General features: G+C 45.2%; 3 protein-coding genes and 1 non-coding gene across 10 annotated transcripts in view; 2 read left to right on the plus strand and 2 right to left on the minus strand.

Moving 5' to 3' along the window:
- The window catches only part of col1a1b (collagen, type I, alpha 1b), a 38,984-nt gene extending 32,697 nt beyond the window's left edge, over positions 1-6,287 (plus strand). For all 3 annotated transcript variants that reach the window (XM_054800191.1, XM_054800192.1, XM_054800190.1), the window contains 22 exons: positions 11-55; positions 132-230; positions 1,710-1,817; positions 1,907-2,014; positions 2,124-2,177; positions 2,258-2,311; positions 2,394-2,501; positions 2,588-2,641; positions 2,724-2,777; positions 2,859-3,020; positions 3,095-3,202; positions 3,315-3,422; positions 3,509-3,562; positions 3,634-3,741; positions 3,820-3,873; positions 3,954-4,061; positions 4,138-4,191; positions 4,270-4,377; positions 4,452-4,734; positions 4,809-4,999; positions 5,069-5,311; positions 5,392-6,287. In XM_054800191.1, coding sequence (XP_054656166.1) covers positions 11-55; positions 132-230; positions 1,710-1,817; positions 1,907-2,014; positions 2,124-2,177; positions 2,258-2,311; positions 2,394-2,501; positions 2,588-2,641; positions 2,724-2,777; positions 2,859-3,020; positions 3,095-3,202; positions 3,315-3,422; positions 3,509-3,562; positions 3,634-3,741; positions 3,820-3,873; positions 3,954-4,061; positions 4,138-4,191; positions 4,270-4,377; positions 4,452-4,734; positions 4,809-4,999; positions 5,069-5,311; positions 5,392-5,538 — 2,412 coding nt within the window. In that variant the 3' untranslated portion in view covers positions 5,539-6,287. The remainder of the gene's footprint in view (positions 1-10; positions 56-131; positions 231-1,709; positions 1,818-1,906; positions 2,015-2,123; positions 2,178-2,257; positions 2,312-2,393; positions 2,502-2,587; positions 2,642-2,723; positions 2,778-2,858; positions 3,021-3,094; positions 3,203-3,314; positions 3,423-3,508; positions 3,563-3,633; positions 3,742-3,819; positions 3,874-3,953; positions 4,062-4,137; positions 4,192-4,269; positions 4,378-4,451; positions 4,735-4,808; positions 5,000-5,068; positions 5,312-5,391) is intronic.
- Positions 6,288-6,654: 367 nt separating this feature from the next.
- Positions 6,655-13,545, minus strand: sgca (sarcoglycan, alpha). Of its 2 annotated transcripts, XM_054800200.1 has the most exons (10): positions 11,398-13,545; positions 11,176-11,304; positions 10,919-11,070; positions 10,770-10,836; positions 10,430-10,628; positions 10,188-10,362; positions 9,903-10,111; positions 8,338-8,364; positions 8,085-8,267; positions 6,655-8,013 (listed from the first exon to the last, which is right to left on the minus strand). In XM_054800200.1, exons 1-10 carry the CDS (start codon positions 11,522-11,524, stop codon positions 7,983-7,985), a joined length of 1,299 nt encoding a protein of 432 aa, XP_054656175.1. In that variant the 5' UTR covers positions 11,525-13,545; the 3' UTR covers positions 6,655-7,982. The 2 variants fall into 2 exon arrangements, with proteins under 2 accessions (XP_054656175.1, XP_054656176.1); XM_054800201.1 differs by lacking the exon at positions 11,398-13,545 and having other exon boundaries at positions 10,919-11,103; positions 11,176-11,309.
- On the minus strand, positions 11,832-11,945 carry LOC129168575 (U5 spliceosomal RNA). Its single transcript, XR_008566288.1, has one exon. It is a non-coding gene; the product is annotated as a U5 spliceosomal RNA (small nuclear RNA).
- LOC129194800 (neurabin-2-like) overlaps positions 12,994-21,384 on the plus strand; it is a 33,508-nt gene continuing 25,117 nt past the window's right edge. The window contains exons 1-2 of one of the 4 annotated variants that reach the window (XM_054800199.1): positions 12,994-13,491; positions 13,724-15,023. In XM_054800199.1, the coding sequence (XP_054656174.1) occupies positions 13,833-15,023 (1,191 nt within the window). In that variant the 5' untranslated portion in view covers positions 12,994-13,491; positions 13,724-13,832. The other 3 variants (XM_054800196.1, XM_054800198.1, XM_054800197.1) reach the window with 3 other exon arrangements.

A 21,384-nucleotide genomic window follows, 5' to 3' on the forward strand; every position in this document is an offset into this window, starting at 1 on the left:
TTCCCATCAGGGTGTTGCTGGTGAGGTTGGACCTCCTGGCCCATCTGGACCAAGAGTGAGTATCCTGCATGTCCACTAAACCTGGTCCCTGGGGTCTAATTAGCTCCTGACTGATGACTTTTCTCTCTCAGGGCGACAGAGGTTTCCCTGGTGAGCGTGGTGCTCCTGGTCCCTCCGGCCCAACTGGAGGCCGTGGTGCTCCTGGCCCCTCTGGTAACGATGGACCTAAGGTACGTCTGAGAAGCTCTTGGGAAAAGTCAGAAACAGGTTAAGTCGTTCTTACGCTACCAGAGATGAGCTCCTTCCGTGTTGAAATTGGACAAGTGTGGGAAAGTTGCTAGCTAGCTTGCTGATGTTGTGTTCTCAAAAGTCCTGCCATCCTCAGATCTACACTTTCAAAGTCTGGTGTTTAGTTTCATTTTGTAAAACATCTCAGTACATTCGGTGACAAGCTGCTAAAATGTAATCAGCGGACATTTACAGCTAAATGACAACCAAGCTAATTGCGCTTGAGGTTGAATGGATGTTCATATTTATATATTTTATATATTTATTTGTATTTACATATCTCATGTTATTTTTATACATTTCTATATTTTATTTTATCTTATATTTTTTATTTATTGAATGGTTTTATTTATTTTTATTTATATATTTGATTTTATTGTACATGTATTTTTAGGCACTTTAGGCACACAAATGAATTTAACATGCAGTATTTTAATCTTTTATTTTTTGTATTATATTATATTTAAATATTATATATTTTGTTTTATGTTATTTTTATTTTTTTTATGAATTTAACACTAAATATTTTCACCCTTTATTTATTTATTTCTTTATATACTATATGAAATATTTGTATTTATATTTTTTATTTAAATTTAAATATAGATTTTTATTTAACTTTTTAAATATGAATCTTACATGCAATAGTGTCATCCCTTGTTTATTTTTATTATTTTTACATTATTTATTTTCATTTTATATCATATATTTTATTTATACATTTCACATTATTATATATTTGTTATTTGTGTTGTTTTTAATGAATTTAACACTGAATATTTTCACCCCTTTATTTACTTATGCATTATATTACATTTTCTATATATATATATTATATATTTATTTTATATATTTTTTTATTGACTCTTTTTTATTTTTTACTTTTTTGAAAAAGAGTTTAACGTGCAATATTTTCATCCCTTATTGTTATTTTGATTTTTGTATTATATTTACATATTATATCATTTTTTATTTAATTTCATTTATACAGATGATGGAAAAAATGATTAGAGCACCCTTGTTTCTTCAGCTTATTGATCCATTGTAACGCCTGGTACAACTAAATGTACATTTGTGTGGACAGATATCATGATGATAACAAATATAGCTCATAAGAGTTTCATTTAAGAGCTGATATCTAGCAACTTCCATGCTTTTCTTCATAGTAACCAAAATCATTTCAGTTCTTCCATGAATAGCTATAGCATTGATCAGGCATTAAAATGAACAAGAAATAAGGGTGGTCTAATACGTGTATATATATAAACTGTATATAAGTTATTTTATTTTTTTTTTTGTTTTTTTTAATGAACTTAAGACTCAATATTTTCATCCTTTATTGATATAACGCACTGAGCGCAGATAAGTTTTTACGGCTTGCTGCCATGGCTCAATGCGGTGGGTTCTGCTTACGTGTGCAGGGAGAGCCCGGTGCTGCTGGTGCCAACGGCGCTGCAGGAAGCCCCGGTATGCAGGGAATGCCCGGCGAGCGTGGAGCTGCAGGTCTGCCTGGCGTGAAGGGAGAGAGAGTAAGAAGCTTTTTATTCACCCCTTTTTTTTCATGGATTACCTTGTCATCCAGTCGTAACGTGGCCACTTGGGAACCTTCTCCCCTCAGGGTGATGCCGGCGTCAAGGGAGCTGATGGTGCCACCGGCAAAGATGGCGTCCGTGGTATGACTGGTGCTATTGGACCCCCTGGACCTCCTGGTGCTCAGGGTGAGAAGGTAAGACCCATCTGTCGCTGCCATTCCCCAGCTGATATGAAAAGATGGCTCATTGATCATAAACTCTTCTTGCGACTTGTGGTCTTATCTCCTTTGCTTGTGGTTTTAGGGTGAGCCTGGCCCCGTTGGAGCTGTTGGACCCACCGGCCCCCGTGGTTCCCCTGTAAGTTCTTCTTCACCTGCACCTGCTCACATACTGTACTTTTTGATTCCTGAAGCTCACCTCACTTCTCATGCCATCAGGGTGAGCGTGGAGAGGCTGGCCCTGCCGGACCTGCTGGATTTGCCGGACCCCCTGTAAGAACCTCACTTTGTTCACGAGTCCTCGCTGAGGCACGACACGAGTTCAGTGTTCTCACATCTTGTCCTCTGAATTTAGGGTGCTGATGGTCAGCCTGGTGCCAAGGGAGAGAGTGGTGATACTGGACCCAAGGGAGACGCTGGTGCTCCTGGACCCGGCGGACCTGTTGGATCTGCTGGACCTCAGGTGGGTGGACTTGCAGTTTAATCACACCAAATTCACAATCCAAAGATTGTGCTTGTGGTCTCATCTTCAAACATTCGTGTCCACAGGGACCTCCTGGTCCTGCTGGAGCTAAGGGTGCTCGTGGTGGTGCTGGACCTCCTGTAAGTATCTCACCTTGCTTTGTGCGATTAAGCAATGTGGACCAGCAATGACCACTTCTGCTTTGCACCTCTTCTGTGTTAGGGTGCTACTGGTTTCCCTGGACCCGCTGGCAGAGTTGGACCCGCTGGCCCCGCTGTGAGTGTCTTCCACTGTTGGACTCTGCAAAGCTCTTATTTGAGGAACATTGTGTTGATACCCTTTCCGTGTCTCTGCTAGGGAGCTGCTGGAGCTCCCGGACCTGCAGGACCCGTTGGCAAAGATGGCGCAAGGGGAGCTCGTGGTGAGACTGGTCCTGCCGGTCGCGCCGGAGAGCCTGGTGCTGCTGGACTCGCTGGAGCTCCCGGTGAGAGGGGATCCCCTGGTGCTGATGGAGCCCCTGTAAGTCTTCTCTAAATCTAAGTAGGGCTTGTACTGTATGGGCCGGAACTGAACCAGAGTGTTCCTCTCTACAGGGTGCCGCCGGTCTGCCCGGACCCCAAGGTATTGGTGGACAGCGTGGTATTGTAGGTCTCCCCGGACTGCGTGGAGAGCGTGGCTTCTCTGGTCTGCCCGGTCCTGCTGTGAGTGTCCCAGAGGCAGCTGGACTCTGACTGTTAGCCGCGTTAGCATTAGCATCTTTCTAAAGCTCTCCTCAGACCTTCCTCAGAACTCTTTCCTCCTGCTGTTATTCAGGGTGAGCCTGGAAAGCAGGGACCTGGTGGACCTGTTGGTGAGCGTGGAGCCCCTGGACCTGCTGGACCTCCTGGACTGGCTGGTGCTCCCGGAGAGGCTGGTCGTGAGGTAAGAGGTGTCGCCAAGTAAAATCGGGTCTTCAGACTAGCTTGTTTCCTGAGCAAACTTAATCAAATATGGCCATTCTTCCGCAGGGAGGTCAGGGACACGATGGTGCACCCGGTCGCGATGGAGCTGCCGGCCCCAAAGTAACTTTTCTCCGTTCTAGTGGACTCCCTTGCCACATCGCAGGCAACTCACTGATTATGTCCTCTCCTAGGGAAACCGTGGTGAGGCTGGTGTTGCTGGACCCCCAGGACCTCCTGGTGCTCCCGGAGCCCCCGGAGCTGTTGGCCCCTCTGGCAAGACTGGTGATCGTGGAGAGCCTGTACGTCCCAGGCTGTCCCAAAATACCATCATCCTGACTTTGCGGTGATCTGACATTGGAACCATTTCTCTTCCTTAGGGTCCCGCTGGTCCCGCTGGTCCTTCTGGTCTTGCTGGCGCCCGTGGTCCCGCTGTACGTTTCTCGCTCCTCGGTCATGTTTGTATGAACCTGAGCCGGACGGTCATATTCACGTCTCTTTTTCTGTCCCGAAGGGCCCTGCCGGAGCCAAGGGAGACAGAGGAGAGGCTGGTGAAGCCGGAGAGAGAGGACACAAGGGACACAGAGGATTCACCGGCATGAGTGGCCTGCCTGGACCTTCTGTGAGTTTCAGTGCTAGCTGGACTGTTAGGTTCAGCCTGTGAACAGATTGTCTTGACGGTTCTTCTTCTTCTCCAGGGACCTGCTGGAGAGAGAGGACCCGCTGGAGCCTCTGGACCCGCTGGACCAAGAGTGAGTAGAATCTGTCCTAAAAATTGGAAATGAGGTCACATTTTCAGCAAGTGAGATAATACGACTCTTGCTTCACAGGGACCTTCTGGATCTAACGGCTCCCCCGGTAAGGACGGCATGAACGGTATTCCCGGACCCATCGGACCTCCCGGACCTCGTGGTCGCAATGGAGAGATGGGACCTGCTGTAAGTTTCTTTCACGCTCTTAAACATCCACCTTGAATCTTAAAGGTTTGTAAGTCCTTCACTTTGTCTTCTAGGGTCCTGCTGGACCTCCCGGACCTCCCGGACCCCCTGGTGCTCCCGGCGGTGGATTTGACTTCATCAGCCAGCCTATTCAGGAGAAGGCCCCCGATCCCTTCCGTGCTGGTCACTACCGCGCCGACGACCCCAACGTGCTGCGCGATCGCGACATGGAGGTGGACTCCACTCTGGAGTCTCTGACCACCAGGATCGAGAAGCTCCGCAGCCCCGACGGCACCCAGAAGAGCCCCGCCCGCATGTGCCGCGACCTGAGGATGTGCCACCCCGAGTGGAAGAGCGGTGAGTGGAGATGAAGACCAGACCAGGCAAAGAAGTCCGCCATAGCCGTCTTACGTTTACCCCGTCTCCTCCAGGCACCTACTGGGTGGACCCCAACCAGGGCTCCTCTCTGGACGCCATCAAGGTCCACTGCAACATGGAGACTGGCGAGACCTGCATCTACCCCAGCCAGTCCACCATCCCCATGAAGAACTGGTACCGCAGCAAGAACCCCAGAGAGAAGAAACACGTCTGGTTCAGCGAGTCCATGACCGGTGGATTCCAGGTGAGAGAAGACTCTTTCAGCCCGGTTTTGTCTGATCGACGACAATGAACAATCTTTCCCTCTACGCAGTTCCAGTATGGCAGCGATGGAGCTGATCCCGAGGATGTCAGCATCCAGATGACCTTCATGCGCCTGATGGCCAACCAGGCCTCCCAGAACATCACATACCACTGCAAGAACAGCATCGCCTACATGGACTCGGCCTCCGGCAACCTCAAGAAGGCCCTGCTCCTCCAGGGCTCCAATGACGTGGAGATCAGAGCCGAGGGCAACAGCCGCTTCACGTACAGCGTCAACGAGGACGGCTGCACGGTAAGTCGCATGCACGTCGGCCGCACATCTTCTGGACAAACTCGAGTGTTTCTGAGCGGCGGGTTTCTTTGTGTTCGCAGTCACACACTGGCTCATGGGGCAAGACAGTCATCGACTACAAGACATCGAAAACATCCCGCCTGCCAATCATTGACATTGCTCCTATGGATGTTGGTGCCCCCGATCAGGAATTTGGTGTCGAAGTTGGCCCAGTTTGCTTCTTGTAAAAAAAAAAAAGAGGAAGAAATATGGACATGACATTGTTGTTTTTTTTCTCGCAGTCATCTCTAAATCCTATTTTCTATGCATTCAAAACTCATTCGGCCGCCATCGGTCCACATGCTTGTTAAAACCACTCCACTGAAGACGCTATGTTGTGTTTTTTTCCCAATCATGAGACGTTTCGGGACTGCTACTCCACAAGGACACTTTAAAACAAAAAAATGTTGGTTTCCGACGGCAACAAGAACATATTTGCTTGTGTAAAATGTCCCCCTTGGAGTTTGAGCAAAAAAAAAACAAAACATCGCAATGAGACGCAGGTGACTTTTGCCGTTTTTCGCCCACTGCGGAAGGACTTTAAAAAACAACAAATGATATGTACCATTTTTCTGGTGTTAAATAAATTGTAAAAAGTGTGACGTGTCTCCTTGTTGTAAAATTGTCACATGGGAATGATAAGATCAAAACCGAAAAAGCGCACCGAGTTATGACGGATACCTCGTAACAAGAAGTCACCGCCATTTTTTTTTCTTAAAGGAAAAGGGTTATATTTTACACAACAACAACAGCAACACAAGTCTATTGGGGAGCATGCAAACATGTCAAGGTGCTAAAAGTGAGCCCCCACCTGTTGGTGTCATTCTGACCACTCGTGCCTGCAGAAGCTTTGGTGCTACAAAATTGACTCTTGTGGTCTTTGCAGTGCAATTGTTTGTAACGCATGTCATTGTAGATAAAAGCAAGTGACACTTTCCATTCCTCTGCTCGTTGTGTTCCTGTTGATTTTTTTTTTTTTGTCTGCTGTGGAAAAGTCATCTTCACTAAAAAAAAAAAAAAAGAAAGCACACATCCTGCCCTGTTTATGTTGTTCGTTGTTGTCTTTCTTTGCGAAGGGTTTCTCAATGAAAAAAAAAACAACCAGAAGCAGACCCACTTTCATGGTTGAAAAGGAGAGATTGTGTACTTATGTTGTACATGTATAATAAATCAAGATGTTTTTAATTATTTTTTTCTGGGTGCTGAAATAAAGCATGTGAAGTGGTTCTAATCCGTGGCCGACTTTTCACTGTCCTGTGTTGCAACTGTTGTGACCCCCCCCCCCCCCCTTACAATGGCTCCCATAACGTCACGTGTAGTACATGACAAGTACCCACAACAGTTGCACTTGTGTTTCCCATAAGCAGCAGTGAAAACAAAGCCAAATGTTTGGATTCCTTCACTGGAATTAAATGCCCATTTAAGGCAAAAAATGCACCTGCTGAGATAAAAACACACAGCACTGTATTGTTAAACTTTCATCTCCAAAATCACAAATAAAAACATTAGTCACAAAACAAAACAATAGTCGGCTGGGATAGGCTCCAGCATGACCCCGCGACCCTAATGAGGAGAAGCGGTATAGAAAATGCATGGATGGATAAAAACAATACAAGTACTGTTACTTTGGCGACCTCTAGCTGTTGCAAAAAGGCATTCAGGGCAATTTGGAGTTTTACTCATAAAATGAATAGATTTATGGATGGTTTTTGGTGGGAAAAACAACCTTTCTGTCACAATATTGGATATTTTGTATTTACAGTATATCTTACCATTTTGTGTCTTAAATGTACTGTATATTTCATTACACTCACGATATCCTCCTGCTTTCCAGTGATGTGATTTGTTGTTGGTTTGTCCAATCAAACCAAAATGGCTGCCATAACGACGAGCACGAGAGAAGTAAGTTGTTACATTTAATCGGGTTTTTTGTGTTTTTAAAGGTAGAAATTGAGTATTTTTTAAGCACGGGTGTTTCATGTATAGGTGGTTTTGGTAACAGAGAGTGGTTTTTTTTAGATACTAAAAACGACACGTTTTAGCCAAAGCCCTCCGTGGTGTTCATGGAGACATACTACTACTTTCCCATACTAAATGCTGTCGTTGGAGAAATGTGTAATGTGTGTTCGTGACGGAAAAGTCGATTGCTTTTACTCACTTGAGTTCTTCAGTGACTCACTGAAGATAATCAGGTACTCGATTCACCAGCGTCACAGATCAAATATGCAACACCCCTCATTTCTTTAAATGCAGCGGTAGCAGGGGTGAGTAAGTGAACGAGTTAACGGAGATAAGTACCCGTGAGTACCGATTCAGGAACGGTTGTGAACGACCCGTTCACGACTCGCACATCGCTCATGCGCGTAAACAAGAAGTAAACAAAACGGCTTATTGCAGTATCATTTATCATTTGGCTAAAATTTAAAAATATAGCGCTGTAAACTGCTTTATGGTGTAAATAGTCGTCTAATTTTCATAATGATGTTTATTATAATTATATTTTATTATTACAACTCCACACAAAACTCACTCACAAAAGCAAAGTTGTGATAAAACGCGTCTCCATCACTTCTTTACAGGAGCAAAAGGTTGATGACCTTGATGAAGCGTGGCGTGTAAATGTGTCCCCTCCTCACCGGGGGAGAGGGTCACTGTAGGGGTCCCTGCGTGCAAGGAGACAAGCTTGAGGTCTTTTAAAGATTCTGTTTGTGTCGAGAGCAAGGACGGTTCTTACTGCTGGGCCATGATGAGGGGGACGCGGGGGCTGTCGGAGGGCGGCTGCGGTGTGGCCCTGGCCCCCGTGCGGCTGTCAAACATGGGCAGCGTGGAGAGGGGCGGAGGGACGGCGCGGTGGCCGGCCATGCTCCTGAGCTCATCCGTGTTGTCCTGGATGGTGTGGTGGTGGTACAGCTGGATCCTGCAGGACGCCCGCGTGCTTCAAATCACGTCTTTCAGCAACAATTTAAGCAAGCACTTGATTTACTCACTGGTTTGTTCGTGCGTTCCTCTTTCCGCTGCAACAAAACATCAAAGTGTCACTTTTGGATCACCAATACGCGCTCGCTTTGAGTGATATGACTCACAGCAACACAGATACACCGACATGTACCAAGCTAGCGTCAGCGTGCAATCACAAACAGCAGCTGTTATAAAAAGGGTATTTGATTAGCATTTTTGCAGTAGATGCTTAAAAATTCGGAGCATTGTTGTCAAGTAGAAGATCTTTAATTAGTATTTTTGCAGGAGATGACAAAAAAACCCAGCAGAGCTCGCCTGTAGTATTTGTAGAGGATCTTTGATTAGCATGGTTTGCAGTAGGTGGTTAAAAAAACGGCAGAGCACCCCTGTCGTGTATATATAGAGAATCTTTGATTAGTATTTTTGCATTTGCTGGTTAAAAAAAAACAGCAGCGTGTCCAGGATCTTTGATCATCATTTTGTGTAGTGGGAGTGGGGTAAAAAAACAGCAGAGGATCTTCGATTAGCATTTTTGCAGTAGATGCTTACAAATTAGGAGCACTCTTGTCGTATAGAGGATTTTTAATTAGTATTTATGAAGGAAGTGGCTGAAAACAACAACACAGCACGCCTTTCATATGTATAGAGGATCTTTGATTAGCGTTTTTGCAACAGGTGCTTTAGAACAACAGCGCGCTCCTGTCATATAGGTGATATTTGACGAACATTTGTGCAGCCTCTGGTTCAAAACACCAAAGTGTGTCTGTCATAGAGGATCTTTAATCAACATTTTTTGCAATTGGGGTTTACAAAACAGCAGAGCCCTCTTGTCATTTAAACGATCTTTGACTAGCATTTTAGCAGTAGATGCTTAAAAAGATTAGGAGGACTCCTGTCCTGTAGAAGATCTTTGACCCTACGTTTTTGCAGTAGGCATTTAAAAACAGCAGAGCGCTCCTGCCATATAGACAATCTTTGGTTAGCATTTTTGCAGTAGATGTCTAAAAACATTAGGAGCACTGCTAGCATGTAGAGGATCTTTGAGCTTGTGTGTTTGCAGTAGAGCATTTCTTCTGTATGAAGGATCTTTGATTTGCATCTTTGCAGTAGGTGGCTAAAAAAAAGCAGAGCGCTCCTGTCATGTAGAGGATCTTTGACTAGCGTTTCCATGTTGTTTTGTTTTTTTTTTTTTTACAGTCGGCCCTTAAAAATAGCAAAGCGCTCCTGTCATATGGAGGATCCTTGACGGGCGTTTGTGCCATCGCTGGTTGGAAAAACAGGATGGCCCTCATGTCATATGTATCGAGGATCTTAGTCTAGCATTTCTGCAGTAGGTGGTTAAAAGAAACAACAGAGTGCTCCTGTTATATAAAGGATCTTTGATTAGCATTTTTAGCCGTCTCTGGTTAAAAACAGCAGATCGCACTTGTCATATATATATATATATATATATAGAGGATCTTTGACGAGCGTTTTTATAGTCTCCTGACATATACAGTAGATGATCTTTGATCAACATTTTTTGCAGTTGGTGGGGTTAAAAAAACAGAGTATGACAGAAATGGAGTGATGGTGTTGGGGTGGGGGTACATACACGCCCTCTCTGCGTCCAAACATGATGTAGGCCAACAGCAGACTGAGGACCAGCGCCACCATCAGCGGCACGATGACCGTCACCAGGTAGTCCGGGAACAAGTCTCTGCTCTCGGGCGACACGGGGGGGTTGAACTCCCCTCCGGCTTCAAGGACGCCGGAGCCCACGGTGGGAGCAGGCGGCGTCGGTTCCGGCTGGCTCAAGTCAAACTGTAGGGGGCGACAGATATAGGGGAGGGGGTCACTCAGGATATTTGACCCCCTCCCCAGGTCTTCCTAGTCTCACCAGTTCTGTGTGGCACCAGCTGATACAGTTGCTGGGGATCCTGCAGAAGTTGCACCCCCCGGGGACTTTGACCTTGGCGCCCGAAGCCTCGGCACACTTCTCCCGATGCTCCGCCGTCCGCACCCTCAGGAGACATCTGGAGAAGTTCTGCTGGGAGCCCACCTTCACGTACACGCTGACACAAAGCGGATGTTACCTTGACAAGGAGGTGGCCGGGCTTGTTAATAACTGCCGGTGGTTACCCTTCAAAGTGTCCCGCCAGGGGGAGGGGCACGCGGCCCCCGCGGTCCAGCGCGTTGGAGACGTTGACGATGTCTAAGGCCTCTGTGTCCCACAGCTTCTGCAGGTCGTGCTTTATCTCGTCCTGAACAGCAGTGGGCAGCACCTTCTCAATCTCCCTCAGCTTGATGAAGAACTCTGCTTGGTAGGGGGGACTCTTGGCTGGGGGGGAGAGGTAAGGAAGCATGACGTCATATCTGAATCAAGCTGCGTGAGGTACAAATACAAATAAATGTATGCAGCGATGCGACTCCTTTGCACATTTGCCGAGAATGCGCCCCCCGTGAGGGTTTTTTTTCATACCTGCAATCACGTTGATGACGAGAATCTGTCTGGCGGTTTCGTAGGTTCGCTTGTTGATGGCATAAATCTGTTAAACGCAACAAGGCGGCATTTTGCTTAGATTCAGCAATAGAAAGTACTTTGTCACCCCAAGTCATCTTCGTCTGTACCTCAATGAAACTCTTCCCGGGAGACGTTGGCGTTCCGTACAGGAAGCCGTTATCGTAAGGGTGCCTCTGGGTGAAACGGAGCCACTCGGGGAGGTCGGGGAAGCTCTGCTTGTTACACTTGAACAGCATGGGGTCGTCGTACAGGCGCTCGGCTTCACATCAACAAGGACATGACAGTACACTCACTGGGCAAAACATTAGGCACGCCTGAGACCCCACGATAACAACAGGCACAGGACGAGGCCCGGGGCTCTTACCGTAGAGTTTCGACAAGGGCTCAAAGTCGCTCTGGAACGTCTCCCTCATCAGCTCGTAGGCGAAGAACTGCCCTGACGGGATGGTGAATTTGATCTCTGCGTGCGCCGCACTCAGGCCCGCGCCAACAACTGTTGCAAAAGTCCCAAAACATGAAACTCTACAAGATAGCAAATTGCACCCGTGGATGATGTCATATCTCACACAAAGTTTAAGAAACTTGCCTGTTAAAATGAACAACCAGCTCATGCAGTCTGCCATCTTGTTTTGGCCCGTGATTGACAGCTCCAAGTGCACAGTAAAAAAGACTTGCTCAGAGTTATTTTGGACACTCCCGCCGCAGGCGGGCATCTGTAGGCGGTGCACTTCTGTCTGGTGCTGATCAGGTCAAAACAATATTAGAATAATAAATATAAATATTTTCTAATGAAAAAAGAAAAACAAAAGAAATCTTTGCTCTAGTTCACGTCATTGTGAGACACTGAATAAACGCTATTTCAGCTTGCTGAACTGTGCCTGTAGACACCACCACTCGGACATCTTCGGCAAACTTCGACTTTGCCGAGTTTGGAATACCAAAGTACGGCGGCCTGTGTGTGTCGACATTTCGACACACTGCGCTGCCATTAAAAGGCGATTTTCAAATGTATAAATAAGACGGCCCTGAAATTAGGGCTAACAAAAAAAATTGAGAATACCCATAAGTATCCTCTCCACGAAATGTGTTGTAAAAGGCGAAAAATTTGTTCGAGCTGAAGAGAAACAAGGGTGTACTGGCCCTTTAAGACCACCAGCCACGGAAGTATAAGTTTCGACGTGCGAGCAACAGTCAGGCTGTCACTGTTAATCTATAACATCGCTTTAACCGTCTTGACTTTCACCATACTGCCAAATTACATCTCATTTTGACTGTTAATGTTGATTCAACGATTAAAGTTCGACTTCGTAGCGCGTTCGTCGCTGTGAGTGCACTCCATCCAAAGGGGTGGGCTTCGTGATCGTCAAACTGTGCATTTTTCCTACCAAGCACTTCTTATAGATTGAAATGTTATGCGTATATCACAGCTGTGAATTGAATTGTTGTTTCAAGGCATCGCCCAATACTTGAATGCCGACTGTTTTCTACAGACAATAGTGTAGTTTGACTAAGGGTGACATCACTGATCACGTGACCAAGAAGTGCCTTCCCACCTGCAGATGGCGCCATTTTACAGCTCATCTACTTCAGACTCTTGTAAAAAAAACACCACTATATAGTTTACTCATTTAAACAGCATTAAAATACAATAAAACGACTGACGTGTGGGCGGGTTTCTACTGTATCGTCAGTGACTTTATTACGGTGTTAGTGAAGACGACCGATTGTTTTGTCAGTTCTCGCTAAGTTTGGCCGTCTGTTTTTCCGTAGAGTCTAAAATTAAACTTCATTATTTTTAAATGTAGTCCTCTTGTATTATACCACTATCTTGCGCTCGTGCTGGGGCGTTGTACATTTCTATTATCACAAAATTGCCAACAGTTTGTCAACTAAGTATTGTCGTTTTCGTATCGACAGGCGTCACATCCGAGCCAGAAATTTGATTTATGGCTCTTTGAAGGGAGCCGGCTCTTGCTGAGCCGCTCCTCCAAAGAGTCGTTCAAAAGACTGTCTCATTGTTATCCATCCATCTATTTTCTATGCCGCTTATCCTCATTAGGGTGGCGGGGGTATGCTGGAGCCTATCCCAGTTGACTTCGGGCGAGAGGCGGGGTACACCCTGGACTGGTCTTCAGCCAATCGCAGGTCTCGTTGTTATATTTATTTATTTATTTTTATACATAAACCGGTGATACATCGTTTTTATCAAGTCAACAATTACTGGTAGCAGTTATAAGATAACATTTGTATCGGAACAATTTCCCAAATTTACACATCCAACCAATCTGTGGGAATTATTCTGAAATATTGTATGTAGCGTCCATTAATAGAGCTTTCAAAAGACGACTCGTTTTCGAACGTCACATCTCTTTGCTAACTGTTTAGTCTTGTTGAGGAATTACTGAGTTGAATCGGTCCATGTCTTTTTCAGCAATAACAGCTAGGTTAGCAGCCGGCTCACACACACATCATAAATGAAGCATTTGACGGACAATACAAGCCTCGAAGTGGGTGCTGTGGCTAGCTCGTGTGTGTGACGGTGTATATTCGGCAGACTCTAAGACCCAGCGGATCTCTCCATGCAGCAGCGGCAGCGGCAGCGGCAGCGAGGAGGACCAGAAATCTGCTGCTCGCTGAAAGAGGAGATCAAAATGATGCTGCCTTTAAAAAGGGATTAAACGTAAGCAATCTGGCGTCAGCTTCGCTAAAGCCGAAGCTCATCGCTGCTCTACTTTTTGTTGAATTTTCATTGCATGATCGACGCAATATTCAAGTGTCGTCTTCGCCTCGCAAGCGAATGACAGATGCACCGTGCCCACTCTCTCCGTAGCATTGCATGGGAATTGCGGCGGGGTGCACGCAGGCCTTTAATGCGATCTGTTGTTTTTGTCTCTCTCCACCTGCACGGCTAGCTTGAGCGCATCAGCCGGCTGCCGGTGGATAATACAGCTTTGCCAGCGGGGGTGAGGGAGGGAGACATGCCGTCGCAGAGCATCCGTCGCGACGCCTGACTTGACCACCATGATGAAGACAGAACCCACATCCAAGAGCGCCGGCTCCACTCTCAGGAGCCCATCCCCGCACAGGAGCGCCTACGAGGCGGGGATGCAGGCCCTCAAGCCCGTCGCGGACAACGCCGCCAACGGGGACGTGCAGGACGGTCCCCGGGGCCGCAGGTACGGCTCGAACGTGCACCGCATCAAGAACATGTTCCAGCAGCTGCAGACCACCGCGCCGTCGGCGGCTGACGCGGAGGCCGAAGAAGGAGCCAAGGACAGCGACAAAGCAGTGCGCCTGTCCCTCCCCAGGGCTGGGAGCCTGAACGAGAACGTGGACCACAGCGCCCTGCTCAAGCTGGGATCCACAGTGTCCGAACGCGTCAGCAAATTCGACACCAAACCAGAGAATGGGCACCAGCGGGCCTCCTCGCCGAGCTACTCCAAGCTGCAGGAGACCCGCCGCATCTTTGAGCAGCAGCAGCAGCAGGACAAGCTGGCCACCACCAGAGTCCTGCTCAAGTCTGACAAGGCCTCGGGTCTGCAGGAGGGCAGGCTGGACATGATGGCGCGCTTTAACGGCAGCACAGAGTCCCTGGACAGCCTGGACGCCAGCGAGGCGGTGTCCCCCACCGTCAGCCAGCTCAGCGCCGTGTTTGAACGGGCCGCCGAGCTGCGGAACAACCTGAACCGCCTCTCGTCCACGCCTCCGCTGCCCTCCAGGGGTGTCAGCGCCAAGGTGGGCGTGCTGAACTCCAAAATAATCACTAAGAGGGCGAGTGCCTTGGCCGCCAACAACCAGGGGGACGAGAAACCCAAGCAAGAGGGACGACCCAGGAGGGCCGAAAGCATGAACGGGGGTCAAACGGCCTCCAGTGCTGAGGTGGAGCAGCACAGGGCAAAGACTGTGTCTGACGCTGGCGTGGAGGCGAAAGCCGACAAACGGGAGGAGGCCATCATCGCAGCGTGCCAGGCCCGCGTCCGGGCAGAGAATGGAGAAACTGCATCAACAGGGGGCCAGGTGCTCGGACAGGAGGGGGTGGAGGATCGCAGGACTCTGGGAGATGACGACGGAGGAAGCCAGGAGGACGACGATGAAGGCGACGACGGCGACAGCTACGAGGCCGAGTCCAGCTGCGTGGAGATTGCCGGGTTGCCCGTGGAGGAGGACCCGCCCCCTTCCAGGAAGATCCGCTTCAGCTCGGAGCCCATCAAGGTGAGACGAGATGACGGTATTAGCTTGCCTGTGCGCCGTGGGCGGGTTTACATCTGCAGCTCGTGTTTGGATGGCGCCAGCTGATGCTCCATTGGTGTTGACGCCAGCATGAGTGCAGCGGCAGGGCGGGCATTTTGGAGCCTCAGGGGATCATCTTGGGCTCGGTCAGCTGAAAGAGAAGCTATGCGAGGGCTCCAGCGGCTCTGCTGCTGCTGGTGGAACATCCACTGCCAGCAGCTGACTGCGGATTGCGCCAGATCACGTCAAAAATTGCTGTGGTTGCACCCGTGTGCTTTATGCAAACAGATAAATAGGAGGGCGGGCCACCCCCACTGAATTTGGGCCGCCACAGATACATTGGGCACTGCTTTTTTTAAAAATGTATTTGCCGCTCATGAACACGTTGCAACGGGTCTGATTGTGTAGCGTGCCACTCCAACTCCGCTTCTTAACACACCCCATACACATCTGGTCTGCCAGGGAATAAGAAGAAGGAGCAGGGGGGAATTTAGCTTAGCAACTAAAAAAAAAAAAAGCAACTCTCAACAAGTTTAGCGATTTATTCTGGTCTTATCGTACACCCTTGGAGACACTACCGTGAAAGAACGTACAGTCATTCCTTGTTTGTGGCGGTTAATTGGTTCCAAACCCGACCGTGATAAGTGAATTAGCGCCAACTTTATTTATAAATGGAATATTCTGGTAGTTGAGCATAGAAAACCTGTTTACGACCTTCTATATACACTTTTTAACATTATTAAGAGCCCTCTAGACATGAAATAACACCCCGATAGTCAACTTACAATCCTATTACCCAATGTAGTAGACATCATCAGAGAAAATAAGACATAAATAAGGCATAATATAGACTCACACATTAGCATCGGGAGATTCTTTGTTTTATTACTTCCTGTTCTGTACAGTACTTCCTGCGGTGGCTATTGTCCCATCAATGTAACATTACTGACACCTAGTGACCAGTGTAGAATACTACATATCACCACAATGCCCTTGAACGTATCTTCTGAATGCCTTATAGAGTATTTGTATTTGACTTCATTTAGCCATTTTTATGCTTGAGAATGACTCATTTAGGCAACGCCAAAAATGCATTTGCAAAACATTTGCTTTGCAAATAAAAGGCCATATTCAAGCACAAAACAGCATGATTTATTAATTAATATATTTTTGAAGCTGTGACAGAGTGAAGTTGCAAAATTTTACTGCATCGCTCTTTGCGTTCTCCTCACTCCCCCCCACGTCCACACGAAGACGGCTATTTTCAAAAACGCACATTTGATTTCCCCCACTCCGGTGTTAAATTAAAAAAAAAATCTGTCAACATAAAAACACATTCACCGGCTGCCATTTGCGTTTTGGCCAACACCACAGATAGTTTGCAGTCCTGTGTGCAACACTGCCGTAGGTGTACCTCAGTATTTACCAACTAAGCTAGCTGGGGTGCACCCGCACAAGCTAATGTTTACAAAGCGAATGGTGCTTACTGTAACAGTTTATTGTTGTTGTTGTGGAACGACACGGCATCACTGTGCAATTCATCGTAAGAATTTGACTCTGCAGACGTCTTTGGCCTTGGTTCTGCACTGTACTCTTTCTTATGGAGATTGATGCAGGGGGTGGGGCGGAGGATGCGTGTCAAAGGAGGACCGGGGTCAAAGGGGAGGGGCATTGTGTTATTATGCGTCTCAAATGTCACGCGGATGAATCGGTTGTGAAGTGACTTCCCTTTCTCTCTCTCTCTCCCTCTCTCTCTCACTCGCCAAACAGGAAGCGCCCATTTTTAGCGCCCGTTTCCTCCCATCTGCGGCCACAATCAGGTCTTGTTGTATCGGGGTGATGGTGGTGTGGACGGGTGTTAACTCTTTCTTTACCCCTTCATTTAACACTCTCGAGTCTGCAGGAAGTGGCGAAATGTAGCACTTGTGTGGTGGTCCCACTCAAGCCTCTCTTCTTCTTCTTTCAGCTTTTGTTCTTTATCACCTTGTCTGCTGCCGCCGTTTGTGAAAATAGCAGCACTCGTGTCGTCACGTCTCGTTCGTATGGAAGCTCGTTTCCGCCACTGAAAGAAGGGCTTATCCTGATTATAAGTCATAAGTGTGAGATAAAAAGGTCAAATTATGGGATAAAACTCAAAATTAAAAGATAAATGTCATAAGTATGAGATTAAAAAGGTGAAATTATGAGATCAAAAATTGAAATTATGAGATAAAAAGTCATAATTATGAGATCACAAGTAGAAATTATAAGATAAAAAGTCAAAATGACAAGATGTAAAGTTATAATAATTATGATATAGTCATAATTATGAGATAAAAGGTCGAAATTATGAGATAAACTCAAAATATGAGCTAAAAAGTCAATTACAAGATTAAAAAGGCAAAATTATGAGAAAGTCATAATTCTAAATTATGAGATCAAAAAAATCATAATTATAAGATAAAAAGTCGAAATTACAAGATAAAAAGTCATAATTATGAGACTAATGGCTATAATTATGAGATAAAAAGTCGAAATTCTGAAAATCATAATTATAAGATAAAAAGTTGAAATTACAAGATAAAAAAATCGTAATTATAAGATAAAAATTACAAGATAAAAAGTCATAGTTATAAGACTAATAGTAATTATGAGATAAAGTCAGAATTATGAGATCAAAAGTAGAAATTATAAGATAAAAAGTCAAAATGATGTAAAGTTATAATAATTATGATATAGTCATAATTATGAGGTAAAAGGTCGAAATTATGAGAAACTCAAAATTATGAGCTAAAAAGTCAATTACAAGATTAAAAAGGCAAAATTATGAGATAAAGTCATAATTCTAAATTATGAGATAAAAAAACATAATTATAAGATAAAAAATCGAAATTACAAGATAAAAAGTCATAATTATGAGACTAACAGTTATAATTAGGAGATAAAAAGTCGAAATTCTGAAAGTCATAATTATAAGATAAAAAGTAAAAATTACAAGATAAAAAGTCATAGTTATGAGACTAATAGTAATTATGAGATAAACTCAAAATTATGTGCTAAAAAGTCAATTACAAGATTAAAAAGGCAAAATTATGAGATAAAGTCATAATTCTAAATTATGAGATAAAAAAATCATAATTACAAGATAAAAAGTCATAATTATGAGACTAATAGTTATAATTATAAGATAAAAAGTCGAAATTACAAGATAAAAAGTCATAATTATGAGACTAATAGTTATAATTAGGAGATAAAAAGTCGAAATTCTGAAAATCATAATTATAAGATAAAAAGTAAAAATTACATGATAAAAAGTCATAGTTATGAGACTAATAGTAATTATGAGATAAAGTCAGAATTATGAGATAAAAATGTGAAATTATGAGATCAAAAAGTCAAAATGATGAGATAAAAAGCGTAATTTCTGAGATACAAACTGCGAATGTGCCGAGTACCATGTGAAGAAGGCGGCAGTTTGTGTCTCAGAAATTACGCTTTTTATCTCATCCTTTCGGCTTTTTCTCTCATAATCATGACTCGCCATTGGGATATTTTTTGTCTGATAGCGGCGGAAACGGGCTTCCATACGTTTGTGCTGGCGTGTTTGTGTGGGACCTCCACCATGTTTGCAGAGTTATTAAGGCAGTTTGGATCAACTTGAACCTGAAAATGACAAATGATGCAATTCTAAATGCATATGAATGATGAATGGAAGGGATGCATGAACATTTAAGCCTACTTTTACCTTCATTCAGACGTCTTTTCATGAGCTCATACTGGGGTGGGTACAAGCATCCGTCTTTATAAGCTCATACTGGGGTGGGTACAAGCATCCGTCTTTATAAGCTCATACTGGGGTGGGTACAAAGCTCATACTGGGGTGGGTACAAGCATCCGTCTCTATAAGCTCATACTGGGGTGGGTACAAAAATCATATTGGGGTGGGTACAAGCATACCTCTTTTATAAGCTCATATTGGGGTGGGTACAAGCATCCGTCTCTATAAGCTCATACTGGGGTGGGTACAAAAATCATATTGGGGTGGGTACAAGCATACGTCTTTTATAAGCTCATATTGGGGTGGGTACAAGCATACGTCTTTTATAAGCTCATATTGGGGTGGGTACAAGCATACGTCTTTTCATGAGCTCATCTTGGGGTGGGTCCAAGCATATGTCTTTTTATAAGGTCATACTGGGGTGGGTACAAGCATATGTCTTTTTATAAGGTCATACTGGGGTGGGTACAAGCATATGTCTTTTTATGAGCTCGTACTGGGGTGGGTACAAGCATACGTCTCTTTGAGCTAATATTTGTGTGGGTTCAGGCATACAGGTTTGTGAATCCTGCTTTGATAACAAGGTCGCACGAAGGCTCATGAGAAAATTCACAGAGTGTCGTCTTAAACGGCACATTTTTTGTGTGTAATGACGCGTTTTATCTCCCTCCTGTGCTCATCACAAACACCTTTTGGGTTCCCGTTGCCTCAGCAACAAGGAACAAGTACGCACGGCTTCCATTTTATTGTGTGTGTGTTGTGTTGCTGAATGGTGTGTGTTTGGTGGTAGCAATGTGTTTGGGTTCTGGGTTTGTATCCAGACACCCTGCCGTGTTTCTTTGGGGGCGGGAGGGGGGCAGACAGGCTGCAATCAACAAGGTCACGCCGTCCCTCTTTGTTTCAGCCCTGCAGTGTTGGGCAGGCTGAGCGTGTGCCCACTCGTCCAGGTGAGCGCCACCAGTTCAGTTATGTAACATCTCTCTCGCAGGGTTTATCATCCATTAGCGCCATCAGTAGCAAAACAAGCGCCGTCCCGTCTGTAGTGTTGGATAAGCTTGTTAAAGCGGAGATTTGTCGCCCCGCGCCGACCCTAGCTTTTTACAAATATATATTTCTTGATGCCTGTGAATACTCTCGTTCATCCAGGTCATTGTATTCTCAGGGCATCAATCAGTTGCCACTGGACTCAGGGTTTCTGCTAGGATTTTTTGAAGCTGTGGTGGTGGGCGGCACAGGAGGGTGGACTGCCGCCGCTGTGTCGTGCCGCTGCTGCGTCTGCATTTTTTTTTTGAATGACAAATATACATTTTTTTATGACTTATTTACTATTTATCAAACATTTTTCAACGACTAGCCGAACATGAACCGAGAACATTGCAAAACGTTTAATTTAATGGCAAAGTTGCTGAGAGCACTGCCAACATTTACATTGCACTTTATCTCCACTCAGTGTGCTCATTTGTCTTTGAATACTGGCGTCATGTTTGAATACGACATCTATAAAAATACTAAGAGGTGAAGCAAATATTCTTTGGTGAATTACTCAACATCAGCTGGTGAGCTGCTGCTAGCTTGCGAGCTACCTGTTGGAGACCCCAGTGATAGCATCACTGTCTAAAGCCATACACGCTACGTGTTTCAGGTGCATAACTTCGACACACAACTAGTGTTTTGAAGACAAGCCATGAGTATTATAATGATAACGATAGAGCAAGATTGTGAAGTGACACTTTAGAAAAGTAAGTTGTGATGATGATGGATGATTGATGTATCCCATGAACGTAAAAAACACTTGTAGCTCCGAGTCAGCTGGATGCCGCCAGCCAGGCATGTAAACCAAAATGCCAGAGAGTGGAATGAGATTGAAACGTGAGCGACCACACACGCTGGCGTAGATAGGCTTAGCATGTGACAAGCTGTCGTCGATTGACTGCACATTTCACGGGCTGTTCATTCTCCCGACACTAAGAAACAAAGTGAAAGTCAACACAAGAGGTGTCGCGTATCTGGTCACTGGCCAAGTGCCAGCAAGGCAGACAGGCAATTCCGGTGCATGCTTATCAAAATAAAGCGCAGTGAAATATTTTTATGATATTTTAAATTGTTTTCAAACTAATTGTGGTCAATATGTGCGTAAATAATAAGCTATACATGTATCTATATAGCATATATATATACATTCATACAATATATTACTTAAAACTGTTTTCAAGTAAAAAAAAACAAAAAAAACTCATTTTTAAAGTGTGGCGGCTTTTGTTTTGGAGTGGTGCACCGCCACGATCAATTACATCTAGCGGAAACCCTGGTGCTGACTTAGAAGAAGTTTCGCCTCTCATCCGAGCAGGCCTCATCAGTTCATGCTCAAAGACTAGGTAGGGGACACACACACCAGTCAGACTAGATAGGACAGCTCTAGTCTGCAAGGCTGGTGCAAGACTTTTCTGTCTTCATATTTTGACTTTATTCTTTTAAAATTACAACAGTTTTTTTTTCAAATTTCTGCTGGGGCTTTTTTCCAATTATTTCAACTTCCTTCTTGTGTATGTTCTTATCGTAATATTATGAATTTATTCCCATAATATT

The sequence above is a fragment of the Dunckerocampus dactyliophorus genome, chromosome 15, assembly GCF_027744805.1.
Source record: "Dunckerocampus dactyliophorus isolate RoL2022-P2 chromosome 15, RoL_Ddac_1.1, whole genome shotgun sequence".
Classification (NCBI taxonomy): Eukaryota; Metazoa; Chordata; class Actinopteri; order Syngnathiformes; family Syngnathidae; genus Dunckerocampus; species Dunckerocampus dactyliophorus.